The 14,151-nt window shown below is 38.1% G+C and overlaps 1 protein-coding gene across 1 annotated transcript in view; it reads right to left on the bottom strand.

The window, feature by feature from the left end:
- BMP5 (bone morphogenetic protein 5) overlaps positions 1 to 13,935 on the bottom strand; it is a 144,382-nt gene extending 130,447 nt beyond the window's left edge. The window contains exon 1 of the mRNA XM_069564081.1: positions 12,697 to 13,935. Within this exon, the coding sequence (XP_069420182.1) occupies positions 12,697 to 13,186 (490 nt within the window). The 5' untranslated portion in view covers positions 13,187 to 13,935. The remainder of the gene's footprint in view (positions 1 to 12,696) is intronic.
- Positions 13,936 to 14,151: the final 216 nt, after the last annotated feature.

Below are 14,151 nucleotides of genomic sequence, written 5' to 3'. Positions count from 1 at the left end.
TAGCAGCACCGCGTAAGTGTTAGCCGAGGAAGACAGCGCCTTCCACTAGAGCAGAAATCAGGGCAAGTCCTAAGTCCTTCCTCTATGATTTCACTTTGACGATCTGGTGTTGTGTTGATATGAATTCTTGGGTAAGCACCAATCACAGGGATGGCGTCCCAGGAGACTTAGATTCACTTTTTGCAGTATATGTTCATTTCATGATCACAGAAGATTGCTAGGAAAGAGTCAAGCAGTGGTAAAATACTGAGCAATGTTTCTCAATAATCAAGTTGAAATAATAATGGTCTACTGACCAGGATCCTGAGAAGATTCAAAGCGGCATATCCAAAAGTTCTGTATACCAGTTTTTTGAATTTCCGTTATTCTGCACATGACAAAGAGTGTCTTCAGTGACTGATTATATCCTGAATCCATACTATGCGCAAAATGTACGATAACAGAGGAGAGAGCAAACACAAGCTTGTTAGCACACATGTGAAGAAGTAACGTAGGGTCTGGGGTGAAAATTCAGACAGATCCAATAATCTAATGTTGAAAAACCGTGTGATCTTTACCCCTGTTTTCTAATCACAGCACAATTCCTTCTCCAAGCGCAGCACAATAAATAATAAATGTTTAAGCCACACTTCTCTGGAACATACAGTAAGCATGTGGTGCAAAATATATCGCCCCTAAAATCATTGGACTTTCACATAGTAAGGTCCTATGTGATACAGAGCAGATTTTAGAGAGAGCCTCTAAGCTGTGCTGAAGCCTCAGTCTACCCCTGCATTATGCTGTTTGGACTAATGGGCTTCCTTAGGTTCTGTTTGCTGATAAGATTATAGCTTTTTTTTCTCTTCTTTTTAAAAATTTTCTTTAAAGGGGTGGGGGTTTGGAAACTTTTTTCTGTACACAAGAGGTTAATTCTACCTGGTTAGTTCAATAACAAAGGAACACATTGTTTTAGAGAATGTTTGTTAATGCTTTTTTTTTAACTTGGTGCTGGAATTTTTGTGATTTTTTGAAAGGTGACATTAAGCAAAAAAGAAAAAAAAAAATCCTGACATAAGCATCAAGGGCCTGGACCTCAATTCCCCTGCCCTGTGATCTCGGCAGGGGGACAGGCAGAGCCTCTCCACGGTGCCTGACCCAACAGCCAGTAGTCAGCTGCATCGGCCCAGTCACTGAATGAGTAATACACATCTCAGCTCTCCAGTGCCCACAGATGCGTATTGTGGTCCTATCTGCTTCCCTGAGTGCTGGATGCAAGGATGATGTACCAAAGCGCAAACCATGATTATTGCTGTTGTTAGAAGTTGCACTGCTGTCTATATATTTCAAAAGTAGGTTACCTATCTAAAGAGTAGTGGCAAAGAACAAAAAAAAATGTATAGCCAGACAGATTGTGCTCCCCATACTGATTCTGCCTTTATCAGCTGAGTGAACTTTGTAAGTTATTTAACTTCTAACGAGTCTCAGTTTTCACACCAAAAAAAAAGGGATAAGATATTTACCCATGACAGTGGGTTTCAGACACAGATTAACTGAAAAAAAGCATATGAATTACTTAGTCCAGTCCAGGCAGAGGAATTATATTTAATTGTTGTTATTGTTGATTTAAAGACTACTGCTACAACTATACTATCATTTAAAATTATGTGACAGGGACTTCCCTGCTAGTCCAGTGGCTAAGACTCAGTGCTCCTAATGCAGGGGACCCAGATTCGATCTCTGGTTTTGGGGAAGCATATCCCAAGTGCTACAACAACTAAGAGTTCACATGCTACTTTAACTGAAGATCCCACATGTCACAACTAAGACCTGGTGTAGCAAAATACATAAATGATTTTTTTTAAGTAAAATAAAATTATGTGAAAATGTATACTTTATATATATCACGTACACAGAAAACAATGATAACAAGCTTGCGTAATTCTGATAAATTCTTCCTCCAAGTGAACAACTGTAAAATGCTGACAATTTTTGATATGACAGTGCAGAAGAAAAAAATCTTAACTGTTGATTTGCACATGTCAGAACATGTCGGAATCCATACTATAAGAACTTAACTCATCACAATGAAAACTTTAGCAAAGAGCATCATGATGACTTATCTTTCAGCATGTTATCAAATAATGAAAAAACAATAAATCCATATTTTTCCACTCAACATATCAGGAAATAACAAAAGTCCATGTGATGACTTTACAATATGGATAGTGTAAACAGAAGAGGTCCACAGTTCATGCAAGGCCTTTTGTGTGACTTTTTTGGATAAAATCCATGCATTCCCATCTTGCTTTAAAATATTAAAACAAGAAACAATTCAAGAAAAATTAATAAAAAGATCCAACTGTCATCAGGAAAGAAAGAAAACAAAACAAAATTCAAACTCATAGTCTAGGAAAGTCAAAATGCTTCAGGCTGGATTGTGTAAAATAGAAACAAAATTTCAACAATGATACAAACAGTAATGGGAACAGCCAGAAATTAGAAAATCATAAATCCAAACATGATCTGAGAAACAGATAACACTCAAAACACCAGGATTGCATGATTATTTGAACAGAGTGGTTTTCCTTTTTAGAGTTCAGAAGTTTATTCGCTGAGATTTTCATCATGAGTCAACTTTTTTTCAAAATTAAAACAAAACAAAAATGCTAGCTTCTGAAAACAAACTTTCAAACTCAAGATTTTTTTCCATCCTTTCAAAGGGTCTTTTAGAGAGTGACCACATCTTCATTACAACACTGGCCTACCAGCAATTTCCCCTTCTCCATAACAAGCAAGGAAATGGAACAGGGAATATCTGGAATGAAAGTAAAATGTTGGGTTCCTTCTAGGAATGGGTCCAAAAGTAATTAAAAAGCATCTTTCAGTAGCCCCTCCCAGAAAGTGTTGCCTTCAGAAGATCACAGGGAGACTTTCCTGTTACCCAAAAGTTCAGCTGTGAACTGACATTTCCCTGGACACCCCAAGGACCGAGCAGAGTCCATCAACTGTCCAACTCGAAAACAGTCCCTGAAAATTCAAGTTCATTTTTTTTTGGATAGAGCAAAATTCATGTGCGTAATGTCCCACAGTTTCAGTTAGAAAATGATCTGACGAGATCCGGTGGACTGGGCTTAAAACACCAACTCCAGCATTAGAACCCTGTGGACCTTACTCGAGCAGAAATTGTTACAATAGCTGTTAACTAAACTCATGTTGGCTCAAAGAGCTATAACCCCACCTTGTTAAGTTCTAACTATTAATACAATTCTGTATCATGATCTCCACTTTACATACAAGGCAACAGTCCCAACAATGTGAAATAATTTGTTCAAAGATGTGTGTGTTAGTGTTCAGTCGTATCTGACTCTTTGCGACCCCATGGACTGTAGCCGACCAGGCTCCTCTGTCTGGGGGATTTTCCAGACAAGAATACTGGAGTGGGTTGCCAATCCCTTCTCCAGGGGATCTTCCTGACCAGGAATCAAGCCCAGGTCTCCTGCACTGCAGATTCTTTAGCATCTGAGCCACCAGGGAAGCAACATACACACGTATTAATGCAAAGTTGATATTCAAGCCATTCTGACTCCAAAATGTTTTACTGAGATGGTTAGGAGACCAAGTAACCTGTCCTCACTCTCAGCAAAGAAAACATCTGCAAAATATTAACCATAAGGCCCATATAAATGATGACCTGTACTTCTTCCTCATGAAATTAGTTGTCAATGTCTACATCAAGATTATCTGCTGAGAAGCCTACAACATTTCCAAATGTAACTCTCTCTTCCTCTGCTTTTGATAACTACAGAAGTAAACTCAGGTTAAAAGCAACCATTCTTTGGCGATTTAAAGGGGAGCAGGGTCTATAATTAATGCTTTTGAATTGTGGTGTTGGAGAAGACTCTTGAGAGTCCCTCGGACTGCAAGGAGATCCAACCAGTCCATTCTGAAGGAGATCAGCCCTGGGATTTCTTTGGAAGGAATGACGCTAAAGCTGAAACTCCAGTACTTTGGCCACCTCACACAAAGAGTTGACTCATTGGAAAAGACTCTGATGCTGGAAGGGATTGGGGGCAGGAGGAGAAGGGGACGACAGGGGATGAGATGGCTGGATGGCATCACTGACTCGATGGACATGAGTCTGAGTGAACTCCGGGAGTTGGTGATGGACAGGGAGGCCTGGCATGCTGCGATTCATGGGCTCGCAAAGAGTCGGACACGACTGAGCAACTGAACTGAACTGAACTGAGGGTCTATACTGGGAAGAAGCACTTCTACTTGATGCTCATCTGGGATTAAAGGATAGGGGATGCTCTGGCCTCCAGGCTTAGAAGTTGGTTATTTATGAGAACTAAACAGCAGACACACCTGTTCCCCCATGAAATTACACATTTGGGAGTCACAGGAACTCTGCCAGAGGGGAAGAGAGGTAGCAAAGAAAAAGACAATTATTCCAATTTACCTCCGCCTGAAATGATTTCTGCCTGCAACAGGAACTGTAGATGGCATCACGTGATTCCACTCAGAATTCAAAAACCTGTCACACACTCATGGGCCATGTGAGGAAGAATGACATAGGATTGAGAATCAACAGGCCTGAGATTGCAAACATATACTGCTCTTTATATTTTCCCTGCATTTATGCTAGCATTTTCTATACAGTTTTGTGATTGGCAATGGTAGTCTACTGTTTATACTGTGGGTTTGTTTTCTGTTTTTTTTTTTTTAATTAAAAAAGAAATTTGGCTACGTCACCTGTCACTTGGGATCTTAGTTACCCAGCATGGATAGGGCCCACACCCCCAGTGCTGGAAAATTGGAGTCTTAACCACTCAACTACCAGGGAAGTTCCTGTGGGTCTTTGATTTTAATTTTAGTTTGCTATACAATACTTTTAATATATAATATAAAATTACAGATCCATATACAATTTAAGAACTTTTTTCAGCATCCCATGCCTGTTTTCACCATTCAATGAATTTGTGATGTAATCAGCTCTCACAATAAATCATTATCTCTTAAATTTTGTAATTAACCTGTACAAGGATTAACGAACATATCAGTAAGTTGCACTGAAGTTGACGTGATTCTAGAACTCTTGTTGACTAAACACTCAATACACATTTATCCATTTGTCCCAGAGATCTTCAGTTTATGCCTCAAGATCCACTCTCCACATTTCTCTGCTCAGCTGTCTGCACCAAGAGGCTGATTTTTCGGGAGCCGACCCAATGGGCCCCATGACCCTGGGCTTTCAGTGATGATCAGCCAACAGGAGATACAGCGGAGTGAAGCGTGCTGTTTACTCCCAGGCCTCGCTCCCTGCTGAGCGCCTAGAGTTGGCTGCCTGTCACCCCTCTCACAAAGACCACGAGTCCCACTAGGGTGCCTTCCCCTACAGCTCTTCTGCTGGTAGCTGTTTCTGCTCCCATCCCATCCCAGCAGTTGGGAAGGAGGGCTCCGCTTCAAGTCCAGGTGCTGCATTATCTCCAGTTTTTCCAGAAGGCCCCACCCACTACATTAGAAACATTATAACCTTAATTAAATTCCCCACAAATGCCTCAGTTTGTGCAAGTTGTCTCTTTCCACTGGGGATAAAAATGGATGAATAGGGCTTGATTCCTGCTAGTGTTACATGTCATCAAATATGCACTTAGGAGGGCCCTATGCTGGGTCTAATACCCTGCAGCCACCATCTTGGAAGTCTTGATAACTTTTAAACAAGTGGCCCCACATTTTCATTTTACATTGAGTTCCACAAATTACTTAGCTGCTCCTGCAAATGCAATACAGATGTTGGCTACAAATACAATTCCAACAACAATCACTGCCATTTCAAGAGGTCTACGGAAATGACAACCCACTCCAGTATTCTTGCCTGGAGAATCCCAGGGATGGGGAAGCCTGGTGCGCAGCCGTCTATGGGGTCGTACAGAGTCGGACATGACTGAAGCGACTTAGCTGCAGCATGCTACAAATACTCTTCTTAAAATTGTATGTAATTAACTCATTTAATTCTCTCAACACTCAAGGAGAAGGTGTTATTATTATCTTCAGAACTTCTTAGTCAAAGAACCAGAGGCACCTCAAGAACGTAAGTATTGATAACTTCCCTGAGGTCACCCTAAAGGAAAGTGTAGCCTATGGGATTCTAATACAGGCATTCTGGCTTCTTTTCTGCTATTCTGCAATTAGATTTCATTTATAATTAAACCTAATAGCTGTTTGAGCAGTAATATACCATGGACTTTAGGATTCTGCAAATAGACTCCATCTCCCTGCATAGGAAGGCTAATTGCAAAGTTACACTAAGGACAGGAAATCTGTGCACAACAAATAATACTGAATTTCTCATATCAAGACAGCATAGCTGAAGGGGTTTGTAAATGTTAATAAATCTTTTAATGTTGACATGTCTTCTAGGCCTGCATAAAATCTAAATGAGACTTGCATCTGACCTCTTTAAACTATTTTCTTTATTGCAAACAACTTCAAGAAAGCAATTAAACCACAAGCACAATAAAAGTTGTTCTTTACTTCCAGAAAGAAGTTAAATAAACACAATATGTAAGAGATAATGTAATTAGATGGATTTATTTCTAAAACGCAGCATTCTTTTTGTAATGCAGTTTCCAAGACTGCCTTGTTTAGGGAAAATAGGGTGAAAGGACACATCCTTGTGAAGCCAAGGACCTTCATCATCTTAGAAATTATAAAATAATTAAACCATGGTTTAATTTCTATACCAACCAAACAATTCAACTTTATACAAGATCTGGGTTTCTACATTTTCTACAATAGGTAGGTAGTTCACTGCTTTCCAAGTATAATATATGTGTTCTCTTTGGTTATGAAGGTTTGTTATTTCCTTTTCTCCTCAAACCACTAAGCAGACTTTTTACTAACTTACAAATGATTTCATTTTTTCATTTTGAACATTGTACTTTTCAACAGATTTCGCGTCTATAATACCTTATTATATTATCAATTTTATCACAGCCATTAAAACAAGACTCTCACAAACCTGGGTTGCTATTTGGTTCCATAGATTCTTGTAAACATCTCTGAAAATGGCAGGTGAATACTCCCACTACGATTTTTATCTGAGTCATAATTTTTAAGATCCACGACTGTATCCTAAACATCCCCATCAGGCATGAACAGATCAGCAGCTCCCTTTCCCTCTCCCCGAATAAATGAGCCAGTTGTCAGGACTAACTGGTGTATTTTAAAGGCTATCTTAGCCAAGAGTATTATTTTAAGGGATGAGCAAATGGGGAAACCCCACAGCCCGGCCAATAAAATATGAACTGAAGGTGCAAAGAAGCACTCATAAATATTCCCTAGAACAAGGGACGCATTGTCTCCCTCCCACCCTTTCAGTGGCTCCTCTGATCTCAGCCCCTCTCTGCGTCAGGGAAGCCTCTTCCTTGAACCTGTGGTTTTTTCAAGCTGAGTTACTACATTATTTATGACTGCAAATGTGAGTGGCCCGTCTGTGTGCTCCTTCTACACACACACACACTGAGTGCCCCCTCCCTCCGCCCCGCTTCGGTATTTCAGTATTTTTCAGTCTGCAAGGATGAAAGGGCTTCCCCCGGAGCTGATGCGGTTGGGGATGTGGCGTGAGCTGCCATCTCAGGATGAGGCGGACAGAGGGTTTCCCCACAGCCTCCACCTGCGAGGCCCAGAGACGGCCCCTCACACTCATTCCATTCATTTTCCTCCTTTACAGGGCTTTAGAAAAATACTTTTTCTGTCTCCGTCTCATCCTCCCTATTCCCTGCCTCCACCAGTTTATTCCTGATCTCTTTATATTTTCTCAACATCTCTCCTCAACTTAAAAAAGGAAACCATCACTCTTCACAGACATGCGACGAGTATTCCATAAAAATTCTATCAGTCGAAGGGTTTTCTGACTCAAAAACGAGTTGCATTTTTGATGAGCATGATTTTTGTTCAGTGATGCGGTTTTTCCCTTTTGTAACACTTGTCCTTGAATTTCCCCCTTTTAAATTTTAATCGTGTTATAAATTAGGAGAGGCACACACAAATAAATATAGTCCAGGAGATCTTCAGGGAGAGGTGAGGAGGCAAGGAAGAATGGGGATGGCAGAGAGCAATTAAAGTGGCCTCAACAGCCTGCTGGAGAGGTTCCGATGCCCTGGGGAGCTTTGCTCCTGATGCACGGAGGCTGCCATGGGCCCTTAGTATCCTTTTCCTTCTCGAGGAGAGAGAAAACAGGAGACTGTACCTCAATTATGGAGCTGTGACAAATTGATTTTCAGCTCATCTAAGCCTCCAGCCATGAAGAAAGAAGGACCAAAGGCAGACCCCAGGAGAGGTGGGGCAGTGAGGAGAGGGATGCCAAGACAGCCTGGAGCTGAAGAGGCCCTAGAACTCCAGGGGAAAGGCCGAAAGACTGGGGTGGTGGAGGGGGAGGCAAAGCAGAGAGGGCAGTGGTACTGCAGAAATGGAAGGATGCAAAGGAAGGAGCTGGAGGCGGCAGGTGAGCCGCCCCCAGCCCTTCCAGAGTGTGTTGTCATGTCAATGCCTTCTCTCCAGCAGGGACTCCTGATCAAACTTCTAAAACTAGCAATTTGTGAGTGACCATTCAAACCCGCAAAACACTTCTAATTAAACTATGGTTATAATTATCTCTGCAGCCATGTCGTCCATCAACAAGGACATAGCATTAGAGAACAGGGTTCCCCCCTGGGGCATGGTCAAGAATGCCAAGAGTTCACGGAGAAGAAAGATAGAGGTCTCCACCCTCAGCAACTTATTTTCGAAAGTGAAAAGTGGGGAAACAATGACTATTTCACCCGCTCTTTGCGTTTGTTATTCCAAGCATAAACCTTGAATATGTACTATAATGGTTTTAGATGTTTTTTCCTCCCATCCCCCCTTCCTAAAAAAAGAAAAAAAAAAAACTTGCCTGTGTTTATAGGTGTGTTTATGTTACACAAGTGTTAATAACCCTGTTGGAGGGACTACATGGATAGGCTTCTTTAGGTAGATCTGTGTATAAGTTCCTCTCCGCTGGGCACTTGAGTCAGCCAAAACCAACAATAAATTATCAATGATGTCTTTCAAATCTGTCAGCTGAGAGTATAAGCACATTTTTTTTCTTCCAGGACCAGGAGAGTTTAATGATTGGGGAGAGTAAGGGAGAAGGCTTTCATTTCAAATTGTGAAACTATTTTTCTATTTCATACCTTAACATGCTAAACATGTTGTTATAAAAATACAAACAAAAAAAAAATGTAAGCACCACATTTTCATACTTTTATGCATGAGAATGAGTTTACATTCTTGAATTGTACCTAAGTATTTGACTCCAAGCCAACTGATCAAAGCCCATTAATAAACCTAAAGTTCTTTATCAGGGAACTACATGTAGACAAAGAGTAATATTAAAGTGAATTTCCTGTGTTTGTTGTTTTCTGTACTTTACTCTGAAACGTCTACAAATGTTACATCATTTTAATTCTACAGTAACCAAGTAATCAAGTGAAGTTAGTTTCTAACTAAAAGGTCTTAGAAATACACTGCTTGTTTGTCTTTATGTGAACTAGAGATGTACTCAAATATTGCAAACAAGCTACCTAATATTCCTTTCATTTGCAAAGATATTTGATATATAAACTAACCCTTAACATTTTTGAAAAAGTGATAGCTAAAAGAAAATTACCAGAATGATGTTTTTCTTACTAACAAAATAATGTGGAATTGAATAAGCAAAATTCCACTGATATTAAATAGCTTTAAGGACAAACCAAAGAAATCAATCTGTAAAAGCTGTTGACTAGGAGACTGACAAAAGTTGGCCTAAGAATAATGAATAAAATTAGGTGGAAAGTTTCTCTTCACACAATCAATAATTAATATTGTTTCTTCAAAGTGAACAAATCACAAAAAATAATTTAAAGGTCAGAATAGAATAATGTGTTTAATTTCATATTTAGTTATTACATTGCCTTTGAGGCAACTTATTCACATTTTATGTTTTCCTTCTAGTAATTTCCAATCTGTTTTCTGCTTATGAACATAAAATTAATCACACTTTGAATTAAATTTAATTGTTCTTGGGGAGCAAAACTTATGTTGGAAAAAAAAAAGTGTTTCTAAATGACAAGATAATTGTAGAAAATCCATTATGTAACTTGAAAATGACCCAAGCAGGCATGAATAACAAGGATGCTACTAGAGCCTTTTTATATAATTCAACTTATTATGGGAAATGTCAACAGATTCTTTTCACATATTTAAATATCAGGTGGCTTCCTCAATACAAATCCCTTGCCTCTTGCTAATTTGATCGTTTGCCCTCAGTCTCCACTCTATACATATCTTTAAAGACACTAAAAAAATAAAATAAAATCCTCTTGAGTCTTTATTAATTAATGTTACCGTAAGAAACACTGAATAAGTATGCTTTGACCTGTTTTATTATGGAAGAAATACAGGAGTCAAAGCTTTTTACTAAGTAGTGATTGAGTGCAAGCTTTGGCTGTATTAGAAGGCATGGTCTAAAGAGAATAAAATAAAATTGTGGTTTAATTTTCCTCAGAGACTCCTAGGAAAAACTCACTTAGTATCACAATTAATTAGTCAATAATTTCATGTGAGACATTTAGTTTGGAATTTTTAAAGAAAAAGCAACACAGTTTATTATTTAAGATAAATCACTACTCAGCAAGTTAAACATGATATGAATAAATAAATAAATAAACATTTTCTGAAACTCATACCCAGTATTGTTTCTTTGGTGTAAAATTAATACTTATATTTCATAATATAATTAATTTACTACTCTGTAATTATAATCCAAGTAATGAAAATTTTACTGATCTAAAAATATAAATATGCTTTAGTGATAAAAATGGTCCCAGAAGTCCCTGAATAAAACTGTTTATTATTATTGTTGGCTTTCTTATTCTATGTAAATTTATAAAAAGCAATGGAACAAGGGTTCAAAAATAGTATTTCATCCCTTTCTAAAAAAGCAAATACACTTCTCTTGTGAATGATCAAAGTATTCAATTGTAATATAATATATTACTAGGACAGATTCAAGACTTAGCTATTGTTTTATAAATCAATAAAGTAATCACTGCTTTTTCAGTGATTTATGAATAGGTAAATCATGCTAGATTGTACTTTTTCTATAAAAATGTTAAAAAGAAAGTTAAGTTATTGAATAATCTTGAGAAATTGCTACAAAGTCAAATATACCATGAGTCATATTTGCATGTCACTCTTACGAGGAAAAAGCAATCAAACTAATTTAGAATTAAGACATATTTTGATGGCTTGAAAGTTCCAAACGGAACCTGTTAATTACATAGAGAAGAAAAGGCCCCCAGGACACTTGATTAAGGCAACCACCAATGACTTACTACAGCTTATAATGAGAGCTTTGTCTCTTATAACATGAAACATATGATTTATCAGGCACCTTATCTTTCCTACTAGGATTGCTCAGAGCAAATGAATGGGGCATATTAAGCAACGCATATTATAAAAGCTTCATGTGTCATTAAGATTTGTTGCTATCTGACTTTTCAAAGAATATTTTTTTAATATATGAGGAAGTTTTTAATTAAGTGTCTAATAGAACATGTCAATTTTAACTCCAAGGAGATTGCACTTTAAAACAAAGTTTTAAACACTCTAACATTAAGAATTGATTACATTTGTTGATTCTATTTAGTTCCTTTTTTTAGAGTCTAAAGATAACAAACTTTTACCTTCAGTGGCTACCAAAAAAATTAAGGAAAATCACAGCCCTTGTAAAATCATTTTAAGACTCTTTAATAATATTGCAAGATGAAAACAAGGCATTAATTCATCATTTGATATTGCCAAGATCAATTTTTTGGTATTGTCAGTATCAGCACTCAGTAAACTACAATTTAAAAATTATTCTTTAACAATTCTTTTAATTAAATAATTTTTTGATTGACATATTTTTATCTTGAATGACAAGGAAAGTTTTACATAGGTAAAGACCATCATAGCATGTTTTACATTTCTCTTGCCTCTGAAAAAAATCAAGTAAGTATGATGTATTTTAATCATTCTAGTAAAAAAATCTTAGATTGAAAATTCTTTCCCAAAATATTTTTCACAAAATTTCAGAATCTGTCCCTGAAAGTCTCTGATAGTAATCTTTTACAATATTATTTGATCTTAATTAGTTTCACATCAATATTTTCACAGTAGTTTCTGCCCTGAAATGAGAGGTCTTAAGTGGCATTTAAGTTACATTTATATGCTTTTTAAATTACTAACCAAAAAAAAAAAAGAGAAAAGGTTCAGAATGTCACTTTTACCTTTCCATCTGTAAATACCTGCATTATTATTATTTGGCCCATAGATTAGCTGTCTTTATAAATTCTTTAGACTATTGCCTATTTATTCATACATTTAAACAAAATTGAAATTTTAACAAGATGTGAAAAGACCCAAATCTACCCAAACCACATGTTTAATTTTAACTATTTATATTAAAATAATATATATCTGTACATATGACTCTGTTGCCTAAAGCAAAATCTGATATTACATCAACGAAAAAAAGGAAACAGAAGCTGGAGAGGAGAGTTATAGAAAATGACTTTACATAAACATGACCACCTACCAAGCAGCTACTTAGCCATTAGGAAAACGTCCACACTGCAATAACATAGATTAACAAATAAAGGAACAACATACCTAAATTGACAAAGCTCATGACCATGTCAGCATCATTCAGAAAGTTGGCATCGTGTAGGCTGGCTAGCGGAGGACTCTGGGTGGTCAGGGGAGACGCTCGAGACAACTGGATGCGGCGAGGGTACCCATTGGGAGAGGCTGGGGAGCCCTTCCTGGATCCCCGGGAGTCTGCAGCCAGGGGCGCCGTCACGGAGTACTCCAGCTCCTCGGGGTTCTCCTCACTGGCCATGGCGTTGTACAGGTCCAGCATAAAGAGAGGTGCAGAGGAAGCTTGTTTTCCAGGTGAAAATGGTCTGGGTCTGTGAGGCAAACCCAAGATAGAGAGAATTTCCCTCTGTATTTCCCGTCGTTCGTGGTTCCGTAGTCTTCTATAAATAAAACTGGAGTGAACATGATTGTCTCCCAAACTTCCTTTCGCAGAACCCACTAGAACCCAGCAGCTCCAGAGGAAACCCACAATACCCCTAAGTAAAAATACAGTCAGATGCATTTTTGTCCAAAAGCAAAAGTTGATATTTTTAGTCCTTCTTGTCCTCTTACCAGAAAGAAAAAAAAAAATTCTAAGTTCTTAGGAGGTATATTTTTCCAGTAGCTGAAAAACAAATTTACCTATTCTTCATTTCTGAAGTGAGAGTGACATTTCTGAACACACATCCTCACTGATTTTCCTGCTCTATTTTCAGGATTTTGAAATATGTCAAGAGTAGTTATTTCTAAGAAAGCTGAAACTCGAATTTCCAATTATCCACAGTTGTTAAGAGCTTTTGCTGCATGGATGGAGCAGAAGGCGGCTAATATTATTTGATCAGATGACCTATGCATTCCTATATCAGTATATGATAATCAGGCCTTTGGTATTGGAATGAACGAAAGTTGATCTTCTAATAAACTGTAGTTCCCACAGTGATCTTCACTTGCTCTTGAGTTCTTCTCAACCCTTGAGCTCTTTCCAAGATAAATCCTGATTTCTGAATCACAGATCTATGCTGATCTGCACCTTGGTGTTGGAATATATATTTTCCGGCAGCTTGGTGATAACTTTAACATCTTTTGTGTCGTCTTAGTGTAAAACAAGACTCAAGGTTGTACTATTCAAGTCAATGTGTTTTCCTGAATTTACTTGCAAACCTTCCTGTAAGTCCCTTCACTCTCTTTCTCCTTCTTAGTGTTAATTCCACCTCCAGCAGACACAAATATACCAGCCCTCTTCAAGGGAGATCTAAAGAGTAATGTAAGCACAACCCTGCTGGGAAAGAAGAGGCTTCTCATTGTAATTTGAAACTGGTAAAGCAAAAAGAACTTAACCCCTTTGCTACCAGAAAAGCCTCCATTTTCACAATTTCATAGACACGCATCTCACACAGCACAGGGACGCATGGAGCATGTAAGTTCTAGTAGGGGAAAGCCAGTTTTCAAGCAGCAGGCTGAAAATTTGGTCACCAATTTTATAGAGGA

The sequence above is a fragment of the Ovis canadensis genome, chromosome 20, assembly GCF_042477335.2.
Source record: "Ovis canadensis isolate MfBH-ARS-UI-01 breed Bighorn chromosome 20, ARS-UI_OviCan_v2, whole genome shotgun sequence".
Lineage (NCBI taxonomy): Eukaryota > Metazoa > Chordata > Mammalia > Artiodactyla > Bovidae > Ovis > Ovis canadensis.
This window is presented reverse-complemented; position numbering and strand designations above follow the sequence as displayed.